General features: G+C 57.8%; 2 protein-coding genes across 7 annotated transcripts in view; one reads left to right on the top strand and one right to left on the bottom strand.

Moving 5' to 3' along the window:
* The window catches only part of LOC117228394 (DNA repair protein RAD50-like), a 95,488-nt gene that overhangs the window by 24,576 nt on the left and 49,054 nt on the right, over positions 1-21,858 (top strand). The window contains exon 1 of one of the 5 annotated variants that reach the window (XR_013034621.1): positions 14,809-14,825. The exons of the other annotated variants lie outside the window; for them this stretch is intronic. The gene's annotated coding sequence lies outside the window, so the exon portion shown is untranslated. Of the gene's footprint in view, positions 1-14,808; positions 14,826-21,858 lie in introns of those variants that run through there. 5 annotated transcript variants of the gene reach the window in all.
* The window catches only part of knockout (Stork-head domain-containing protein knockout), a 66,261-nt gene that overhangs the window by 23,520 nt on the left and 20,883 nt on the right, over positions 1-21,858 (bottom strand). For both annotated transcript variants that reach the window (XM_033484119.2, XM_033484121.2), the window contains exons 2-3: positions 12,247-12,504; positions 5,696-5,891 (exon numbers count right to left, since the gene is read on the bottom strand). In XM_033484119.2, the coding sequence (XP_033340010.1) occupies positions 5,696-5,891; positions 12,247-12,447 (397 nt within the window). In that variant the 5' untranslated portion in view covers positions 12,448-12,504. The remainder of the gene's footprint in view (positions 1-5,695; positions 5,892-12,246; positions 12,505-21,858) is intronic.

The raw sequence follows: 21,858 nt of genomic DNA, 5'->3' as shown, positions 1-21,858 counted from the left end.
GAAATTCGAGCAGCGATCGAACCGACGATACGGTGGGTTGGCAGCGCGGATCGCTTCGTTCTCGGTGTCTGGCTTCCGACGCGACGGATCGTCTTTTGGGCCGACCAGTCTCGCCGCGATACTCGATAGCCGACGCAACGGGGTACCAGCGTCCTCCGGCCGCGACGGTCTTCGATATTCTTTACGACGCGATGGTTCGTCTCCGGTTGCCCGATTCGTCTTCGACGATTCTTTCGATCGTTCTCTCGAACCGACGACGCTCTTTCGTCTTCGACTCGGTTGTCGCAATCTTTTTCTTCGCAACGCTCGCGGTCGCAGCCACCGTCGATCCGAGTCGCGACGAGCCTCGTGTACCCGGCGCGAACCGCGAATTATCTCCGGTCTAACGAGGCTCCTTATCGTGCGTATCGAGGCATTCGCTCGTCCGCATCGGCGTCTGGAATTCCCATCGCGGGCGATTCGCGTGCTCGGAACGAGTACCGAGAGATCGCTGCGACCGTGTCCACGGCGTGTCCGCGGTGTGTTCGCGGCGACGGCGACGGCGACGGTGGACGCCCGTGGAACGGAATGCGCCGATTCCGGGCGAGCGGTGAAACGGAGCGAGTCGCGTTCTCGCGTTCTCGCGTTCCCGCGTTCCCGCGCGAGCAATCGGCGGTACATTGCGGAGAGGCTCGTAAACCACTTTCCAAGTCGTGCACCGCGGCTCATTGTTGCGCGATAACGGGGACCTCTTTCCAGGTGTCCGACACGTCGTGCGTCGTATGCTAATGCCGCATGCCGCATGCCGCATGCTCGGCCGCAGCCCGAACCCCTCTACCGCGGCCCGCAGAATTTATGGCGAATCGGTGGTTTTCCCCGATCGTTTCCGGAAGCATGGCTGGGCGTGAAAGTACAAGCGCGTTCGTCGCCCGCGAGAACCCGTGTCGCGAGCCTCCATTACCGACCGGACGATAAAAGCGATAATCGATCGACGTCGATGGCGAAATTACAACCTTGGGCACGCGCGACGGAAAGCGGAAATGGGAGGACGGGTGGTCGCGCGGTCTCGTTCGTTCTATCGTAACAGGCTGGACTCGATGCTCGTCGGTTCTAGGAAAGCGGCGGCGGCGGCGACGATCGTCGTTGTTCGCGAACGGATTAGAAAATGCGCCGATGTCGAGAACCGGAATAAATAAATTGCGGTTCGATGCCTTTTTCTTTCCTATAAGGTCTATCGCGGAGCATAGAAGGTACCCGGGACGCGACGAATTTCCCGAACGTACTCGCGCGGATCTCCTAGCGATACATCGTCGATCGGTACGAACCACGAAAGAGCCTGCATAGAACGAGAGAACGTTACGCTTTGACGGTAGAAGAGGCGATCCTCGGCAGACGTTCGCGCATCGATACGTGACTCCGTAACGCTGATGCAGCGGATCGCGTGCTCGGAAGCGGGTCGACAGGGTGTTCGGTATCGGTAAGGAGACGCTGGGAAATTAGATTCTCTACCGTGAAGAGTACTCGAGGATTCGTCGAGCTCCAGAAAAATAACGATCCGTCGCCGTGTCGGCGCGGCGCGAGATAGCTACGCTATCTCGAAGAACAAAGATAGTTTTCGCGAAGGATGCGACCACGGGGAGCGGGGAACGCGAGGGTGCCTTCTGGTAAGAGGACTGCAAGTTGGACGGCACGCCGCTTACCGAACCGTTGCAGGGAAAGCCTCGTTTCTATCCGTTTCAAATTTCTAATGTATACGTTTTAGACGATTCCGTGCCGAGATTGGGCGTTCTAAATATAAAATCAGAAAATTCCAAATAAAATTACGCGTTTCACGCGCCGATTATAGAATATTAGAGAACAGGTTTCTAAAGCTCGTCCGTCGAACGTTGGCCACGGAAACGCTCCGGTTGTCCCGCGTGCATCGATTCGGCGCCGCGCCGTATCTTTCGAGAACAAAAAATTCGCGGATCTTTTTGGAAAATGGAAGAGTCTTGGACGAGAAACGATTCGTTCGGTGAATTCGTTGGTCGAACAACGACGCTGCCGGGGCGAGATCGATCGGGAACGTCCCATTCGCTGTTCCATAGAAAGCGACAGGAGGATCGCGGCCCGCGCGGCACCTTCCGAAGCCGTCTGAAACGGTCTGAAAACGTGGGCCGCGATCGTCTCGGTGCCCGCGGGCCTCCGACGGAACAGGTTCGCGAGACCGAAGCGGTACGCGCGACGCGCGACGCGCGGCATGCGGGGACCCGGTCGCGCGCGGATATTTATCGGCGCGTTTATCGGCTCGGGCTGGTATATCGCGTCGCGCCGTGCCGTATCGATCGACCGCACCGGTCGCCGACATTGTTAACGTTTCTACGATTAAACGGCCTTTGCGTAGGCTGCCGGAGACCGGCGAATTTAACCAGCCAGGCGAGAAGTTTGCCTCGCCGTCGGACGGGAGCTGGCCGAAGCGGTTGATAGAGCTGTCCGGAGTACGAATCGCGGACTCTCGAGCGTCCGGATCGCGGAGGGAGCTGGCCGGGCAAAAATCCGCCTCGGCTATGCCGTGCTGAACGCTCGAGCGAGTCGAACGCGTCGAACGACAATGCGGGACAATGCGGAGCGAATTTTTACGGGATGCACGAGCGATCGAGATACGCGCGAGTTATTCGAACGGCTCGAAGCTTTTCCGACCCGGCCAGAAATATTGCTGGAACTGTTCCCGATCGATCGAAGCGTTTTACCGTCGGATAAATAGATCGGATTTCGTTTTATAACGCGGCCGGCTAATCTCGAATCGAACGACGAAATACGTACCGCCGACGCGAGTTCACCGATGGCTGCGCGAGCGAAGCGACGATCTCGCTTCGAATTTTTCACGGAACGATCGCGATCGTCCGGATAATCGTTCGATCGTTCGGACGATTCGTTCGGTCGCGCGCGACTGGCGCTGTTCCAGGCGAGGTCCATATATTTTCGGCGAACGGCGCGAGTCGATCTCGAGTCGGAGAGAGGCGCGCGGGGGTAGGTTCTTGAGCGCGTTGGGAGCGATAGAGGCGAACGGGTCGTAAGTTTGTGGAACTGCCTCGTAAAAATAAGGTCGCACGGGTCCGGGACAACGTTAACCGGGCTCCTACGCCGCGCGGAGCTCCGCGAGCAGCAACACGCTCCGCGGCGATCCCTGGATACATACCCTCGCGCATTTGCATAAGCCTGGTATGCGAGATAGTCGCGCGTAGGCGTCCATAGATACGAGCGTGGCCGCGAGTCGGCGGGAAAAAAGTCGTGGAAACGGAGTAAAAAGAATGCCGATGAACGGGCAGGCGCGGCGAACGGTCGGAAGAGAAAGCCGGAATGCGACTGCGAGGGACGCGAACGGTGGAACGAGGGAACAACAGCGGAGAAAGAATCGCGCGCGAGGAAACGGATAAGCGACAGAATGCTGTCCCGGCGAGATACGCGGCATTGCGATCCCGTCGCCCGTCGCCCGTCGCCCGTCGCCCGTCGCCCCAGGAATGTGGAACATGGAACATGGAACGTGGAATGTGGAACTTGGAATTTCGAATTTGGAATTTCGAACGCGGAGTGCGCGAATTGTCGGGGAGGCGATGCGTCTGCGTCGACCTTAAACGTGGGACCGGGAAGACGAAGCGGAAGATCGAGCTACTTCCGTCGTCGAGCAAAACGCGCGACTCGCGGCGCGGCCGTGTTCGCGGGATCGGCAGCCACCGGGAAGACCGGGGCTTTCGAAGTTGGAGTCGCGCGGATCGCCGCGACGGCGGCAGGCGAACGCGAGCGGGTGCAAAAGCTCGTCCGTTCGCGGCGCGAGCGAACTGGTTACGATAAGGCGAGAACCACGGCCGCGTAAAGATAAGCCCGCGAGATAAGGCAACGCGGCGATTTAAACACTCCCGCTGCCATTGCCGCGGATCGCCGGATCGCCGGATCGCCGGATCCCGTCGAGAACGGAAACCCAACGCCACGGCTCGTTTACATTCCCATCTCGAACGATCCGCGATAACGACGCGGCGCGTCGCCGCACGGCTCCCCTTTTCTCGATTACTTTTCCGATAACGCCGTCTTGGAACTTTAAGGCCCGAATCTCGGGCTGCTGCCATCGAAGAGCAATCTTGGTTCGACGGACCGGTCGGATGGCAACGTTTATCGAAAATATGTTCGAAATCGGAAACGGGAACGATCCGAGCAAATTCTTGGTCGAACGAACCGCTCGGTCCGATTCGAGACGTTTTCGCCGAATTAACCGATCGAGGCGTCCAGACGACGAGGCGTTGGTCGCCGAATCCAGGACGGGGGCGCCCGAACTGGAAGAAACACGTTAAGGGAGATCGGCCGAACGATCGATGGTCGAGACCGTGCCGAGACCTCGTTACATGCTCCGGCAACTTTGGAGCGGGACCGTGCGACGCGCTATCAATTTCAGGCTTACGCTGGCCAATCCGAGCAACGAGATTCGCGTTGCGGAGAATGGGGCACGGGATCGCGGTTCCAGGGGGTTCCATGGGCTATAGACCGGCGAGAATATTCGACGCGGGATCGCGGGAACCGACGAGGTCGCGGACAATGCGCGAATAATTTTCTAAAGCCGCTTTCGGAAAGAAGCGAGTACGCCGCGAGAACAAGCTATCGTTAATTATATGCTCGTGTCCAAGCACGTTGGAACGCGTACGCATTAGCATAAGCCCGATACGCGAGATAGTCGCGTGTAGGTGTGTACGCGCCGATGCGAGACGCGGAGCCGGCTGGATTTTAGAAAAAGCACGAACAACGAAAAACATGGAAAATCAGCCTTTGCTCGAAGAGAGAATTTTTCAATCGCGCACGGCTGGCAAACGCCGAAGAATCGCGCGAACGCTCCGCGCGAGCGGAGACCGCCGATCCGATTCGTTCGAGTATTTTGTCGCGATCGAGCGAGTAACGAGACTCGGTCGAAGTTCGGAGACGAGAGAACGAGGACGACCGAAGTCACGATGGGTCGGATATGCGAAGCGTAACGGCGCGTGGGCGTATATTCTATATGTATATACACATATATATAGAGAGAGAGAGAGAGAGAGGCGGGGGGAACGAGACGCGGCGGAAAATATGGCAAAGGTGGCGGCGAGGTATGCCGAGCGAACGGGGAACAGCCCCGAAGCAAACGACGACGAGAGCGGTTTTATTCGCGGCCCAGCGTTCGCGTATCGGAACGCGTCGCGTCGCCGAGCACCCGTCCTCCGAAGCTACAAATAAACGCTGCTTCTCGCGAACGCTACGATCTTTTCTCCGATACGCGACATCCGTCCGAGGAACGCGCGAGGATCGTACAGAGAATACCGGCGAGAAAGCTGCTCGAAGAGCGCGCGTTAGTTTCTTCGACGCGACGAGAAACGGTCGAACGCGTATCGCGCGTCGCTCGACTCTGTATCGCTTGTTCGTTCGATTTTCACCATTTCCTTCGCTCGTCGCTGCCGCGTTTCGTACCGAGTACCCGCGTTTATCCCGAACCAGCGCGTTGCCGCCAAAACGTACTTTATCGCCCCGGCGATCTCGGCCCGCGACAAAGTTTCGCACGACAGAGTTTCGCGCGATACGAGCTCGCGTCGTTCGTTCGAGAACCCACGCGAACGACCGCTGCTCCGACCGATCGCGAGTCCGACGTTTCGATGCGACAGCCTCGCGTCTTCGCAGGTGTGTATTACTGGAATTTCGTCGACTGTGCCGTGGTACTCACCGAGACAGGTGATCGCGTGATCGGCCGGCGGTCGCAGGACGTTCCGAGCCCAGGCTGCCCTCAAGACCTCGAGGGCACAGGGTGGTCCTCCGACCAACAGGACGCCGGGTGACACGTGACCCTTGTACCTGAGTTGCCGGGTTGCGTCCACCAGAGCCGCGTTCCACCAGCATTTCGAGTTTGCCTCCAAGAAGCTCTGAAATCATTTGCGCCAGGTTATGTTCGTCTTAGCTTCGCTCGAACGAAGGCTTCGGTCGAAAAATCGAGAACGGGTATATTTTACGCCGACGATCGATTTCTGCGAAATAAACGTCGACGATGCGATTCGAGGTTATCGAAATCGGCGAAGAAGCAGCGCTCGGAGAAGCGTGCGCGTACGACGGCTCGAAGGAGGCCCGAGAGCGATTCCAATCTTTCTTCCACGGTACGCGCGACATATGGCCGGCCATGGAAGAGTTCCGCAAACTGTCGTCCACGGGGCGTCGTAACGATGACGCATTCTCCATTATCGGGACGACGATAAGGGTCGTCGAGGAGATAGAATCTTGGCGAGAAGAATCCTCCCCTGAAATACGGCCGAACCGGTAAGTGTTTACTGCCGGGGGGCCCCATTTAGGTTTTACCCAGTCTCGTAACTCGCGTAGAAACTGTGCCACCCTCGTTGTCCCTCGTTCGCCCCATCTTCCGATCTCCCGCGTGGACGAGCGAGGAGCGGCGTCGCGGGGACGGTGCTCGTAAACGAACGGCGCCGCAGGATTTTCACCGATTATCGGCCCCGTTCCCTCCCTTTCTTCCGACCGTTTCCGTTTCCGTTTCCGTTTCCTCCGGTTCCGATACCCCGTGTGGTTCACGGTAAGCCGTGAAATTAGAGAAAAGCGTCCGCATCGAATGGTCGATACGTCGCAGTCGCAGTCGCAGTCGCAGTCGCTACATCTTTTCGATTACACTCTCGAACGGTTGAACGATCGAACGGTCGAAAGGCGGGCGCGCGCGCGCTCGGGCTCGGGCACTACGAGCAGGGAGAGAGCGCGATTGGAACCGCGTTGCTAATCGGCTCGCTGTACTCGGGGCACGTTACGTTCGTATCGCTATGTATATCCTTGCCGGCAATGAACTTGCGGCAATTCGTTGCGCAGGGTATATACGGTCGTTGGCTGCCCACTAATTATTATGCAATACGCTAGCCGTGCTCTCGCGAGCATGCTTATCCTTTTAGAGTCCCGCTCGCGCGAGATCGTAGAATCGTTGGGCGACGGCGACGGCGACGAATCGAACGAACGAAAGAACGAACGCGCGTCGTCCTTGCCGTCGCGCGTCGATCGCCGTTCGACTTTCGCCGTCGCGAATTATCGCGTCGTTCGACAAAACTTTCCTCGAGATTCGACCCGAACGAGTCGCGCGTCGGCGGACCGACGCAAAAGCGTATCCGCGGTGGTTGCTCCGATAATAGGAAATCGTGAATAATCGATTCGACCGCGAAGAACGCGAGTCCGGCGAGCAGGTTCTCCCTAACGACGGAAACCTCGCTCGCTCGGTCGGTCCATCGACAAGAAAGCGACGCGATCGGCAACGACCGTACACGGTAGAAAGTGTTCGGGCTTGTTAGCTCGATCGTTGAATCGGAAAGCGGACGCGCGCGTTGCCCGAAAGACGAACGCGGACGAGCCGAACGACCGAACGACCGAACGACCGAACGAGGAACCCGGTGGCTGCGAGCGTTCGACCGTTTCGAAGTCGAAACGGCTTCGATTCGAACCTTTCGGAGACGCGTCGCGGCCGCGCGTGGCTGCGACGGGCGCGATGGGCGCGATGGGCGCGATGGGCGCGACGGGTGCGGCGGTTGCCGCAGGACCATCGATCCATAAATTCTGCCGCTCGAACGTTTCTGGGTCGAATATCTCCATCGTGCAACGACGAGAGCGTCTCCGACGAATCGTCTTCCTTTTTACGCTTGTTAACCGGATGGTAATGTCCGAAAGTTCGAGAATGCTGGGAATCATGCGATGCTTCCACTCCGCGAAACCGGTTCGAGTTTCTTCGCAACGTCGTCGTTTTGCCGCCAATTTCGATAAATCGGGTCACGGATGTTCGCGCCGATTCCAAGTTTGCCGGAACAATTTCCTCGAGCCGTTCGACGGAAAATGTCGCCGACGAAACGTCGGCTCGGGAGCTCCCTGCCATGGAAGCGAACGCGACGAACCGGTATCCTTGGTCGCGTTGCGGTTATGGCCGGAGAAGGCCGGGTCCGAGGCGCGAGGTTTTCGCGACGCGGCGCACCGCGCCGGTGCTCGCGCCGGTGCTCGCGCCAGAAATCGCCACGCGGATGGAAAGTGTCCGCGTCGCGCGCGATCGCCGCATCGGTCATCCTCGAGGTAACGCGAGCAACGTATCGCAATATGCAACGGTTCGTTTAAGGCTCGAGGAGCGGATCGCGGCCGGCGTCGAAGGCGAACATTGTTCGCGACCGCGCGAGCTCCTATCCGGGAAGCGAATTTCCTCCCAATTAGGAATCGCGCGACGCGGCGGGCCAGCCTTTTTACGGCAGCATCGCCGCGCAACCGTTTACGCGGCAGCGCGTGTTCGCATCTCGGCTATTTATTCGAACGCGGAGATCCAGCTGCTCCATCGTCGAAACGAAAACGAAACGAAATATCTATCGCGCTCGCTCGATCGGCCCGTATCGTTTACTCTTATCCGTTTGTCCGCAACCGGCGTGTCGGTCGATCCGATCGCGAAGGACAACACGCGCGCAGCGGTCGGCGGGTCGAATCGACGCGCTATAAACGTCGAACTAATTAGACTCGCGGTAGAGACCGCCGTAGCTCCTGTACCAACAGCCGGCGCGGCTCGGCCCGGCGCCGCGTTATCGTTTCGCGATACTCGAGGCCGCTTTATTTATCGGCTCGGTTAATTGTTGCGCGCCGCGATCGACTCGCGATACGACGTCGACGTCGGGTTACACCGTTGGAACGCGCGGCGCCCAGCTTCGAAACTCGTCCGCGAGTTCTCCGCGATCGAACGACGGTCGTCTCTCTTCTCGGAATATCGTCGACGCGTTCGGATAGCCGTCCAATTAATTGGACGTTTCTCCTCGACGATTAGTCGAGTTTACCGACCGATCGGCTCGGTTTCGCGTCGAAACGAACCGACCGACGCGAATTCGCCCGGCGGCGGAATTAAAAAGGAGGGCGTATTATAATTAGTAATATCTGCGAAACGTTCCGGTACGGCCGAAGCAGAAATTAAACCCGTCCCGTCGAGTGAAAGCGCGACACGCGAACGCGAACGCGAACGCGACGACACGCTCGCGGTTTGCGATAGGTGGTTCCGCTGAAACGCGACGATTGCCGGCGAACCGGTTCGGAGGCATTGAAAACGCTAAAACGCGGGGCCGACCATGTTTCCCGTGCCATTCGATTTATTGCGCGCAATAATAAAGTCGAACCAACGTTGGGGCTTCTAGAAAGATCGATTCGGTTTCGGAGGGATACATTCTTCTCCGAGATAGCTCCAACCGCCTTCCGTTCTCGGACAAACGAAGCTTTTTATCGCCTATAGAAACATTCGTTCGAAGCGGTTGCAACGCTTTGTCGTAGATCGTAGATCGCGGGTTGTAGGCAAGAGGCGAGAAGTAAGAGGCAAGAGGTCCGCGCGCGCTCGCGGCCTACGGACCGCTCGATCGTTCGCGGCACGCGCGATTGGAAATATCAGGAAAATTGGATGAATAGCGGCAACGAGGCAGTTCCTTGATTTCTATCCGGAGGATACACGATCTACTCGATACCGTACGATGCGTTCGACCGTTGTCCCCTTGTCCGCGCAAACGCTCGAACGATATTATCGAAACGTTGACCTTCGATCGAAAGAATTCGATCGGCGTTCCAAATCGAGGCGCGGAACGCGTCTCGTACCGACAAATCGTTACGAACGGCTCCGTAAAGATGCAACGCGCGCCTCTTACGTCGCGCTCCGAGCATCGCCGTTCGCTCGTCCGATTACGAACACGTCGGATTTCAGCGCATAAACAACGGGCGAGCTCCGTTCCGCCCGGGGAGCGAAACCTCGGATCGTCTTATCGCGGATATTATGCCAGGAGCGCGCGCGTTCGCGATACATTTTCCGCTCGAACGTGAAACACGATCTCGGCGCTACGAGCGCCCGGTCGCCGGATGCGTCGCGGAATCGCGTTACCCCGTGCACCGGTCGGCCTTCCGCGAACATCCATCGCAAATATATAGTACAAATGTGGAGCGAATCGACGCGGAAATCGATCGACGTCGCTCTAAAAAAATATTTCCGCGTCTCTCTCGGATCGAGGGACATCGTCCGCGACGTTGTTTTTGTTTTGGACGGTTGGACTCTTGTCGCGGCTAACGGCGACGAGAACGATGGCAACGTTTGGACTCTGGACGCTTCCCAGTGACGCAAATATATTTCGCACCGATCCAGCGATTTTTCCACCGAGCATTTCGCTCGATTCGATCGAATACTTTCTACGGGACGCGCTAGAAATCGCGCGAATCTATGAATCGCGGATATCTTTGGGACGCGACGCGACGTCGCGGCGCATCGTTCGCTTCCGATCGCGTTTCCCGATTCGCGCGCGAACGAAACCGATAGAAACACCGCCGGAAATCGTGTCGCCGACCGAATACGCCGCGGCCGATGGAAACGGACGCGGCAGCGTCCGGCGCGAAGAACTAAACGAAAACGAATAATTCGCGCGCCGAGCGCAATTACCGTTTCTAATAAATAGACGGGGAAAGTGGTCGAAAGCGATAAAAATCGCGTTAAACAGCGTGAAAATGTTCTCGCGTATCCTTCTTCGTAGAAAAGAAATAGAAACCCGCAAAAAGGTCGACGAGCCAACGTTCCTGAAACGCCTGGCATATTTCGATTAAATCCTCTGCCGATAAAACGCGCTTTCGTCGAGCTAGTTTCGCGGGTATCGCGCGCCGAGACCGTCCTCGTTCGCGGGTTACGTCGCTCTCGCGGCGATAGGTGTGCCAGTTCCGTTGGATCCTACGCGAACGCGAACGCGAACGCGAAAGCAACGTTTTCCGTTCGAGTAATCGTCGTTCCCTCGGACCGGCCTCGGCCCTCTAACGCGCCGCCCAACCGTGTACCCACGCGGCAATTACGCAAGAGCACGGTACGGCCCATCGCGCATGCGAGATGCGCCGCGGATCGCATTCCGCGTCGCGCGTCGCATATCGAATCAGCCGTTGAACCGCGACGGAAAGAACCTCGCGTCCCGTCGCGTCGGCTCCGACAAAGGTCTAGCCGCTCCGAGTCTCGATCCCGACACGTGTCCACCTTACAAATGTATCGTCGGCGATTCGCGAGGCTACGGTGGATCCTGTTTCGCGTTTCGCGGTTTAGGAAATTCAACGACGTTTCATCCTTGGCCGAGTAAATATTATCGAAACCAGGGTCGCTTCGCGCGACCTTCGGAATTTCGACCGGAACGATCGCGACGACCGAGTCGCGTACGGAACGCGAGTCGGCCTCGGAAATTACGGAAGAATCGTGTTACACTTGTATGCGATATACTCGACAAAGGCTAGCATTTAACGCGGCCGCCTTTCCAACGCAGCCGTATACGTATAATTCGATTCAGGATACGCGACACTTTTCTACGCAGGCTACCGCCGTGTCGTCCCCCTTTCTCAAACTCCGTGGCGCAAATCCCGGTTAAATTTCACCCCCCGGCAAAGTCCGGAGATACGCTCCACCCTAACGAGGGCTCGTGGAAACCGAAGGGCGCTCTCCCATCGAAAGCCGCGTTCCAATTTCATTAGCCTCGGTGTCGCGAGCCTCGTCGTACCGACATCGATCGTTTCGAAAAACCTCGAGATCTTCGGGCGAAATCCTTCGCGAACGAACGGCCGCTTTCGGCGCTCTTAAAAGCCATCAAAATCGAATCGCTTAGTTTTCGGCAAACGGTGGGCACTTTTCCAGTACCGCGTGCCAACGAAGCCGTCGACCGACGTCTTTCGCGAAATTAAAACGGGAGAAGGCTCGCGTCGCGAACAAGAGTTGGCGCTCGTTGCTCGGTCCTGTCCCTGGACAAGGTTGCCTCGCGAAATCGCACGCGATTCGTATCGTCCGATTCCGGCGTAACGGCGCATCCAATCAACGCCAATCTCGCTTCGAAAACGCTGAGTTGGAAAAACGGACAACGACCGCGACGCGATTCGGTGGACGAAGATACGCGTTTCCGCTTCGCCGTTCGCGTCGACGTTTTCGCGAATCCCGTTCGATACCGTCGCGCTCTCGTCCTCGCGTAACGACCGAAAAATGCTTTTCCGAGACAACGCGATCGACTCATCCGCGATTACCTTGGTCGTTTTCATTCGCGATCGGATACGATCGCGCGAGCTGTCCCGTCGCGTGCGAAAGCGTGCGCGAATTCGCGATACGTACACCCAGAAGTTGGTACGCGCACGCGCGGACGCCCTTCCGATTTGGCGCATAGAGCCGCAGAGGAAGAAAGAGAGAGAGAGAGAGAGAGAGAGAGAGAGAGAGAAAGAGAAAGACGGTGGACTCACCTGAAACAAATTGTAACCTTTATCGTACATCCACATCTCGTCGGCCGGATGCTCCTTGGGGCTCTCGCGTTGTCCAGCGTTCAGAACCTGAGGAGGCGGGCCCCTGGTCAGCTGAATCGCCAGGGACCTTTGTAAGAGCAAGAGGCATCGGGAGGGCCCCGATCCCCCGGGGCCCGTTCCGTCTCCCAAGATCGAGGCCATTTTTTTCGGCCCGCTGCTAACGATTCCGACGGCTCGACGGCGGTGGCATCACTGGTTCTGGAAAACGTGAAACGAAACGCGTCGTAATATTTCTTGGCTAACCCATTTCGGCTGCTTTTTTGCCCCGCTCGCGTTCGGTTTTTATCGCTCGCGTTCGACACGGCTCGCCGGCTTCGAGCGTTACGCTCGGTCCGACACGGGTCTGCCCGTTTCGACCTTCCTAATCCGTTGGACTATTATCGGACCGCGAAGCGTCGCGTCACTGCCGTACGAAGGCGAACGGATTCGTGGAAACGCGCAGAACTCCTCTTCGATCCGGAGAGAAAAGTTTTCCCGCGAGGGGACGACGTCCCCGTCCCCGTCCCCGTCCCCGCAGATAATTCTCGCCGGGCAACGACGCGTTCCAGTTTTCTCGGTCACGTCTCCGCGCCCTTCGACCGCGTTGATTTTCGCGAACGAGGTTCCCCTAGGCCGTCGATGACCGAGAGGGCGAGAGCCTAAACCAATTAGGCGGTCGTGCGCGATAGCCGATGGAATAAAGCTCCGGAAAGAAGGCGCGATTCGGAGGGCGTTCTCCCCCCACCGGCCTCTGGCCACTCGCCCTTCGCCGCTCGCCACGGTTGGAGCTTGACGCGCCTGGAAATAAAAAGTTTCTTTCGAGATCGTACACCGGTTCCGCTTTACGACGGCCGGACTTCTTTAAAGAGCCGCGCGATTTTCTCCGCGGAAACGAACTCGCCGGATTGTAATCGCACGGGATCCCGATTACAGTTATACCAATCGACGAGATCGCGTTCGAATCGATGGTTTAACGATCGGCGCGGAGACGCGAAACTGCCCCGAGCACGGGCTTCGCGTGCCGACCGTTTCGCAGCGGTGCTAATTCGCTTTAAAAGGCCTCTTAACCGGTTGGGTGCGCGATTCGTACAAACCCGCGCAACAACGAGACGGTGCGCCGCGCTATTACGGACAATATCCCGCGCTGTTACGCGGGATATACGCGTCGTTATACTCGTCAGTGTCTGTACGTATACGCGCAACAACGACGACGATCGCTGGCCGTCGAACGAATAACGAACAACCTTGACGTAACTCGTTTTCGCGAAACGCGAATTACCCGGTCCGAAATTGTTTCGATGGCAGCGCCAACGAGGAAACGTAGCGACGCGAAACGTCGATCGAACGCGTATTATTCCAGCCAGGTTCGACCGGAGCCCGCGCGCGCTATTTTTGCGAGCAGCGCGGGTATAACGGTACGCCCGGTGAACTCGCCGCGTTATCTTTCCGCTACGTAATCGCGGATAAGCGTTATCGCGGGAAAACTCGCTCGTGGGAAGGATTCGGCGTGGAAAAGAGCCGACAGCTGCTTCGACGACTTCCATCGACGAACCCGACGATCGACGAGCCTGGAACGACGCGGCCGAGTTCCAGCTTCGATCGGTTTAGTTCGAAAATGACGTTAGGCTCCGTTAAACGGGCGATAGTCGCGTCGACGCCGTCGACGTATCGATTCTTCGAGGACATCGGAATTAGGACGTTGCCGATAGCTTCGACCGTTGAACGTTGCGCCGCTTCCGGCCGTGCCGCCGTGCCAACGCGCCTCCGCTCCGCACCGCACCGCACCGCTCCGCACCGTGCCAATGCGTACTTACGCGCAATGCCATTTCCATAGACGGTCACGATTCCGAAAGGCCTATAGCCGTGGCTCGGTGGGGCTCGGTGGGGCTCGGTGCGGCGAAGCCGGTCGTTAATTTGGCACGAAAGCCGCGGCAATTACGGTCGCATCGAATCGCGGGCCTGGAAGGAATCTACGAGGCAATCTCGCGCCTTTGGCCTCGTCCCAAGACCGCGTCTCCTCCGCCGTAGCGTCGAGGTTTGGCCCGCGCCGACGGAATCGGGGCGTCGGCGCGACCGAGCGATCCCCGCGGGCCGCGACCGACATTTCCAGAAGAAACCAGACGGTACGCGGTTTTCGAGAAACCTCGAACGCGTCGAAGTCTCGAAAACGCGAGTCTCGTCGGCTTCGCGTTCCGCCGCGTATTCGCACGGCGCGGTCGATGTCACTGACTCCGTTTCACCTCGTGCCGATTTAAAGAACGGAAGACATCCGGTCTCGGCCCGCTCAGGATAGACTTCCTGCGGCGTGAGTCACCGACGCGCGCGAGTCGCTTCGCGTCGCGACGGATCTCATTAACTTGCCGTCGGTCGCCCCGACTCCGTTCGAACCGCGCGCCCGTCCTCGAGACCGGCCGTTCGGATCCGCGGACGGATCGATCCCAGAAGAGTCGGTCGATCTTTCCAGTCCGAACCAATTTCGATCGGCTCGCGCGTTCCCGGCACGCGACGAGCGGCGAGCGGCGAGCGGCGAGCGGTGAGCGGTGAGTGAAAGCGTTCCACGAACGCCTTATTTTCGTCGCAGAAGCAAGAGCAAGTTTCTTCCGCTCGATCGGCGCGTATCGAACGTGCTACCGATCGGCGATCCTTGTCTCCCGTCGAGCGTATTTCCTCTTCTCCCGATGGTTTTCGCTATCGTCGTCGGTGTCGTTCGTTGTAAAAAAATCTCCCGATTCGTGCGCGAACGAACTCGTCGCGTCGAAAAGCATCGAAGAGAGGATTCGATTTCGCGGAGAGGAACGCGCTTCGCGATCCGATCTCTCCCCGCGTTTTTCTTCGCCGGCTTCGACGATATTATCGGTGTAACTTGCTCGCCGTCGATAAATCGACTTTGCTCCCTCTCCACGGTTCCACGACAGTCTCCGCGAGAGTTTCGTTCGCAATGGACCGATTTAAATGCATTCGTTGGGTCGGTAACGCGCCTACCCCTCGAAGGATACCTCGACTTATCGCGGACGAGATAACCCGTATTACCCGGAGCTTTTCTCCGGGAAGAGGTTCCGGTCGAATTCTTCGCCTATCTCTTCCCAGTTTATCTCTGCTCTTTCGGATCGGCGCAACGCATCGGTCGTGCTTTACGCGTTCTTCCGAACGCATCCGCGAGACGACGAATTTCCTCGTCGAAGGAAGAAGCGCCGAACTAGCCGAAAGATTCGCGGCTCGTAAACGCTGCGAACCAGCGTTGGAGAAACTAGCTTGGACGAACGAGCGCGTCCAATGGAAGCTCGACGTTCTCGCCTCGGGAATCGGGATCCGTCTCGGCACGATCGACTCGCGATCGATCGCCGGGTAACGACGGTACGATCGAGATCTCGGGAGCTTCCCGCGCTCGCTCGCGCGTCGTGGGTGGGTTTCGGATCGCTTCCGGTGTTGTTCGACGGTACGGTGAAAAAGTAGGCCGCACGGTTCGTCTTCCGCGGGCGAGGAGCGCCGCGGTCGCGGCCGCGCCGCACGGGAAAGGCGAACGGTTCGGCGAGGATGGATCGTCGCGGCCAGATAACGCCCGGCAATTTCTTTCTTATTTGTTCCATGGAAAAATCGAACACGATAATTACGGCTTTAATTGCTGGCTGCGCACGAACGCCATCCCCCGGTTTTTAATACCGCCTCGTCACGCTCCTCGCTCCGCACGCTCTTCGCTCCACACGCTCCACACGCTCCACACGCTCCACACGCTCCTCGCTTCTCGCGCGTTGCGCCCAAGGCCCGAGTCTTCTTCAAGGACGCGCCGCCGCATCCACTCGTAACCACCTAGGATCCAAGTAGGTCGCTGCTAGTCCTAGCGCTTCCAACGAAGTCGCGCCGAATCGACGAGTGCTGTATTATACGCCATGCGCCATACGGTATACGGCACACGTACGCGCTGCAACGTATTATAAACGGTGCGCGGACCGTCCGTCCGGTATCGTGCACGATTTAATAAATCACGGAAGCATCGCCGGATCGACGCATCTGCTCCCGACAATAACGCCGTCGCTACCCTCCGGGACCGTTCTCGTTGCCATGAAATATTGCGCGTACCCTCTGCCTTTCCACGACGGACGCGACGCGACAGAATGCCCTTTCTCTTTCGCGCGTAATTCGATGCACGGTGCATGCATTTTTAAAACTCGAAGGGTGGAGCGGAAGATTCGAGATGCGAGATGCGATCGACCTTTCGGCTTTCGGCTTTTGGCTTTCGGCTTTTGGTAAAAGCGTTTTCGGGCAGATAGAAGTTGACGGTAATGCATAAAATTCGTATTTGTATTTGCTTTTACGTTTACGTTTACCTTTACTTTTACGGCGCGACGCGACTCGCTTTCTAGATGCGCCCCGGTGCCGCATCAAAGGTCTCGCGGCCGCGGCTAATGTATGCGCGACTCCCCTGGCCGCGTCCCGCGGGACCGCGATTCGACACCGTCCGGCCAGATGGACGAATAACGACAGAGTGGCAAATCGATGTTACGACGAATCGAAAGCGCGCGGTGATTTATCTCCTCGTAAAAATGACGAGTGTACAAATAGCTGGACGTTGTTCCGTGTACCGCGCCGTATACGCGCCGTATACGCGCCGCGCGCGTAGCACGCGGCCAGGGAATACGGGAACGCGCCGCGGTCGGAGCACGCTACGAAACGTTGTTCGAATCGATCAACCTGTACGGCTACGTACGTATATGGTTTTCACTCGAAGGCTCTAATATACAGAATGTAGCGAAGGTCGCGGCCGACTTCGGCGAAATAAATCGAAAAGATATTTACGATCGGTGCGCGCGCAGCGCGGACCCGGCCAGTTTATATTTCTCCGGGTTCTTTTTTCACCGGCGACGCGCGAGCGGACTCGACGAGGCGTCGTTCCGATCGTTCGAGTTTCACGGATACGCGCGGCAAGAATCGCGAGAACGAGCAATCGGACGCGTGGAAATAAATTGAAAAAGCGCGTCGCGACGTCCGCGGCCTTTCGATGGAAACGAGGGAAGAACCGTCCCCGCCGAGACCGAGATCGCGTCCGCGAGCCGCGCGTACGCAATAGCACGCGGTATTACGTTATTTTCTGGGCAGCGTGGCTAAGGTTACGAATACGTGGCGCCGCGAGCAGAGATAACTCTCGCGAGTACGCGTTCGTCAGGGACCACCCAGATCCGCGCGTTAAAATCTTGCCAGCAGCTGCCCGTTCGTCCGTTACCGGACGCACGGTGCACCGTATACGCATAATACCACGGAGAGAACGCGAGGCTTCCATCTCGTTCCCCGTAATTTCTTACGGACACCGCTCTGCTACTCGGATCTCTCGTCTTCGATTCCCAGCTTCCTCTCTTCCTCTCTTCCTCTCTCGCTCCGTCTCGAAACACGCGCATTTAACTTGGTTTCGTCGCTGTCTCGATTCTTGCCTTCAATCCCGCGCTGTCGAGCTTTCGGAAACTTTCGTATTCGCAAGGAATACGCTGTTGCTCCGTATTCGACGAATCGCAAAGTCCACCGCGAAAGCCGCGTTCGGGTTTCTCCAGGATTCGAACCCTCGGCCAAAAACTGTTCCGTCGACCACGAAACCGTCGCCGAAAGAAGCGCGTGTTCTACGAACGTCGAAAGGCTCGCGTCGGCCTCCGGTGTCGTCGCGATAACGCGCAACGCGCCGGGCCCTAGGCTACGGGGCTACGAGGCTACGGGGCTACGAGGCTTCGGAAGAAGAAGAGACCGTGGCCGATCGGGCGAGTTCGCTTTCGATCGCAACCGTTAGCCATCGATCTTGCTCTCTCTTTTCCCAGTGTCCCGAGTAGGCGCGGTTCCGAGCCGGAGCAACGGCCCGCGGGACCGCGCTCCGCGCGCTTCCAAGTTTCGGACGCGTTAAGCGTCTATCGCGTGTAACAGCCGAAGCTGGTCGCGACTCGACCCGATCGACGATAAGATTCCTTGCCGGTCGACTCGTTCGTTCGGAACGCGAACCGTTGCCAAAAAGTTTCGTTGGCAGCGTTCTTCCTTCGCAGTCTCTGCCGCGCGCGACGGGGCAGCCGTGTCCGAGAATCGAAACGAAAGACGCGAGCCGCGAGACGCAACGGCCGTGAAACCACAGGTTTCGCACCCGTCTATGAAAATAATTTCGCACCTATCGGCATCGTTTAGCATCGCCGCGAGAGAAACGGTAGGAATTCCTATTCGTTGCGCGCCTCCTTGCGGTCTAATTCGCGCTCGTCGGTGTCTATCGGCGCCATTCCCTCGGGAACTATTCGATTAATGCGGATTTACGCGTTCGAGCCACGCGCGTCGCCCTCGCGACGACGGAATTCTCCGGAACCTCGAACGACGCCGCGCCGCAGATTTTCTTTCGCGCGTCGCAAAACGAACGCTCGGACAAGCTTCCGGGCGTCGACTTTCCAACGAGTACGAGTCGAGACCCGATACAATATAATAGAACGATAATTTTCCGAGCGAAGAGAAACCCTACCAAGATTCGCGGTGTTCTCTTTCGCCGTTCTCCGGTTCTCCGGATCCTTTCGGAGTTTCCTCGCGAATTCTCGAGCTTCGGTATCGACGATCGATTTCCCGTTCCTTTCGAGGAGATCGAAATTGCCGCCGCGAAACGTACGATTCGGACTCGCGTCGCGCCGCGCCTCTGTTGAAATTGCCTCCGATCGTCCACCGAATCGATCGTCCTCGCCGGTGAAATAGAGCGCCGCGTTATCGTTACTCTTACTACATGCATTATGCATTTACTTTCGTTTCGTTTCGTTCGCTGTTTTATTTATCGTTAACGCTTTTGCGGGCAACAGTGCCACACGGCCGAGGCTCTCCCCGACGATATTCGCGCGGGAAAGCCGCCGGCCCGTTGAAACCCCGAGAGGAATAATTATAAAACGCCGATGCACACACACACGGGATCGATCGTCCAACGGGTCGCGTCCGAACGCGCAAGTAGCGCTCGCGACACGCTACGCGGCGCCAAACCGCGACGAAAGATCGGCGGAGTTTACGGACAGTCCCGAGCGATTAACGCGAGCGGTCGCGGTTCGGACGTCGTTCGCGTCGCTTCGCTAATGGAAATCGGCGATTCTTTAATTTTCACGTTGCACGGGTTACGTGGACGAGGACGCGCGCGCGCGCTCGCAAACGTTGCACGGCAACGCAGAAAACGAGAAATCTGTTGCATAATCGAGCCGTTTCTCGCGGATACCGTATTCGTCGGCAAAACCATCGTATTTTATAACCTGTCGAGGATGCGCTCGCCGCGTTCGATGCGTTCGATGCGTTCGATGCGCGCGTAAACGCAGGTACGTACGCCCGATCGAGCGTTGCCGCGTTCGCGTCTCGTCTCGTTTCGCCGCGTTCGAGCCCGTTCGTTGCGCGAGCATTTCGTTCGATCCTATTATTACTATCGCGAAAAATCGGAGGGAAGCAACGGCTGTTAATGCCAACGAGCCGGCGCAACGACGGGCCAACGAACGCGCGAACGAGCGCCGGAGAAGGCGATGCGGGACGCGCGCGGTCACTCTACCCATCGATCTCCCGCGGTGGGAAACGTTCGCGAGTCTCGGAGAAAAGTTTCCATACGCGTCGTAAACGATTTTCGCGGTATCATCGATACTCGAGGCGCAGAAAACCTGTTCGTTTCGTCGACTCGGCTCGGCTCGGCTCGGCTCGGCTCGGCTCGGCTCGGCTCGGCATCGACGACGCGCGAATCCTGGTTCCGGGGGAACCGTGCGCGTGCACGCGTGCGAGAATACGTGTGCGAGCCGGCTCGCCGGAGAAAAAAATCTGGAAGTCGGCATCCGAGGTCGCGAGGGGATACCCACGGTACCCGGGGCCTTCGTATCTCCGTAATGACGAGCAACGGTAAAACGACGGATGACGAGGATGACGCCGCGAGGATCCGATGCATTCTCGACCAAAGGATGTCAATTGCGCGCCGAAGCCGCTGGCGCGCACGGGTCGTCGTCGTCGTCGTCGTCGTCGTCGGAATAATGCCGCTCGACGCTATAAATTGCACCGTCCGCGAACGTTATTGAAATCGTGGAGAAAAGGAGGAAGAGAGAAAGGTCCGGCGGGTCGGCCGAGCCTGTCGCGGCTGCAGGAAACTGCCGGTTTTTTCAGGTCCGGTCAACCGGAGGACAAGTGGAACACCGCCGCCGATCGGTTCGTTCGCGTTCGCCTCCGGTCTATTATCGGATATAATCGGTCGTCCACGATCGGACCTGTAATTGGCAAGGTATCGGAGTCGTCGCGTTTCCCGCGCATCGACGAGTCGGATCGCTGCTCGCGGTCGACGCGATTCCGAAAAAGGCCGTTACCGATTGCAAATTCGACGCGACGGTTCCGCGATCGGAGAGACCGCGACTCGTTCCTGCGCGCGTCCTCCAACGACGACGATCGATTCTCGCGCGGCCGCGGCGCGACGAAGCGGAGAGGATCGATCCTGGGGCCGAACAAGAGCAAGGATCGCGTGCGAGCTAGCCTGAATTCGGTCGTTGCGGCTCTCGCGGAGAGGCGCGGAGAGGTGCGGAGAGGCGCGGAGCCGAGCCACGGAACTGGGTCTCGATCGGCGATAGGCAAACGTAGCGGTACCACCGGCGCGTATTGCAAACTCTCGGCAACACGCGTTACAATGTTCGCCGCTAATTGCCCGATTATTACCATAAAATTAACACCGTTCGACGTTCCGTCCATGAGTTTTCAGCGCGACGCGGTTGGATCGTACTGCTGCCCGGTTCGTCGGACAACGTGCCGTATATACCGGGACGGCATCGTTTCTGGAATCGCATCGGATAATATCTCGCGTTCGGTTCCTCTCGTAAACGCTCGTAAACGGTCGTAGACGGACCGAACGATCGGTCTTTGGGAAAGGAGTTTTTCTGCAATTTCCCGCAATTTTCCACAATTTTCCGCGACCGATTTTATGGTCCGCGCTTCGCCGCAGCCCGACGAGCGTCGAACCCTGTACACCGATTTGTTCGCCGAAGGGAAAAATGCCGGCATCCGGTTGCGAATTATTGGACGTAATAAATCACGCGATATGCTGGTCGAGTGGAATGTAAAATACGCGAAGAGAACAACGCGATGGATGCAACGTCGGAATGTCGTTCGCGCGTATAAAAGAGAGAGAGAGAGAGAGAGAGAGAGAGAGAGAGAGAGAGAGAGAGAGAGAGCGCGCGAGCGAGGACATAAAAATGGGCCAAGGATTTTTGAAAAAGAAAGATTGATCGACGATGCTTCGAAGAGGATCGTTAACGAGAGAAATGGGCCGAGAAGAAAACCCGGTAATACCGGCCGGGCCGTTTTATCTTTACGCGTACAGGTGATCCTTGGATGGAAAATGTCATCCCGAGGATCAGGTTCTGCGAGTTGCCAACCGACGAACGTAAATCGAGGAATATGAAGCAGAAACGTCGATATCTAGCCGAAGGATGTCAACTGCAGTCGAGTGTGACTACCGGTTGACGGAAGAGTAACACTAGCCGACGCGCCGCGCCACGGCCGGGATAAATTGCACCGGACGCGACGAGAACGGGCGACGAGAGACGAGAGACGAGGTCCTTGGCGTCGATGGTG

Source organism: Megalopta genalis, chromosome 13 (assembly GCF_051020955.1).
Source record: "Megalopta genalis isolate 19385.01 chromosome 13, iyMegGena1_principal, whole genome shotgun sequence".
Lineage (NCBI taxonomy): Eukaryota > Metazoa > Arthropoda > Insecta > Hymenoptera > Halictidae > Megalopta > Megalopta genalis.
The sequence above is the reverse complement of the archived record's forward strand: the minus strand, read 5'-3'. Positions and strand labels throughout refer to the sequence as shown.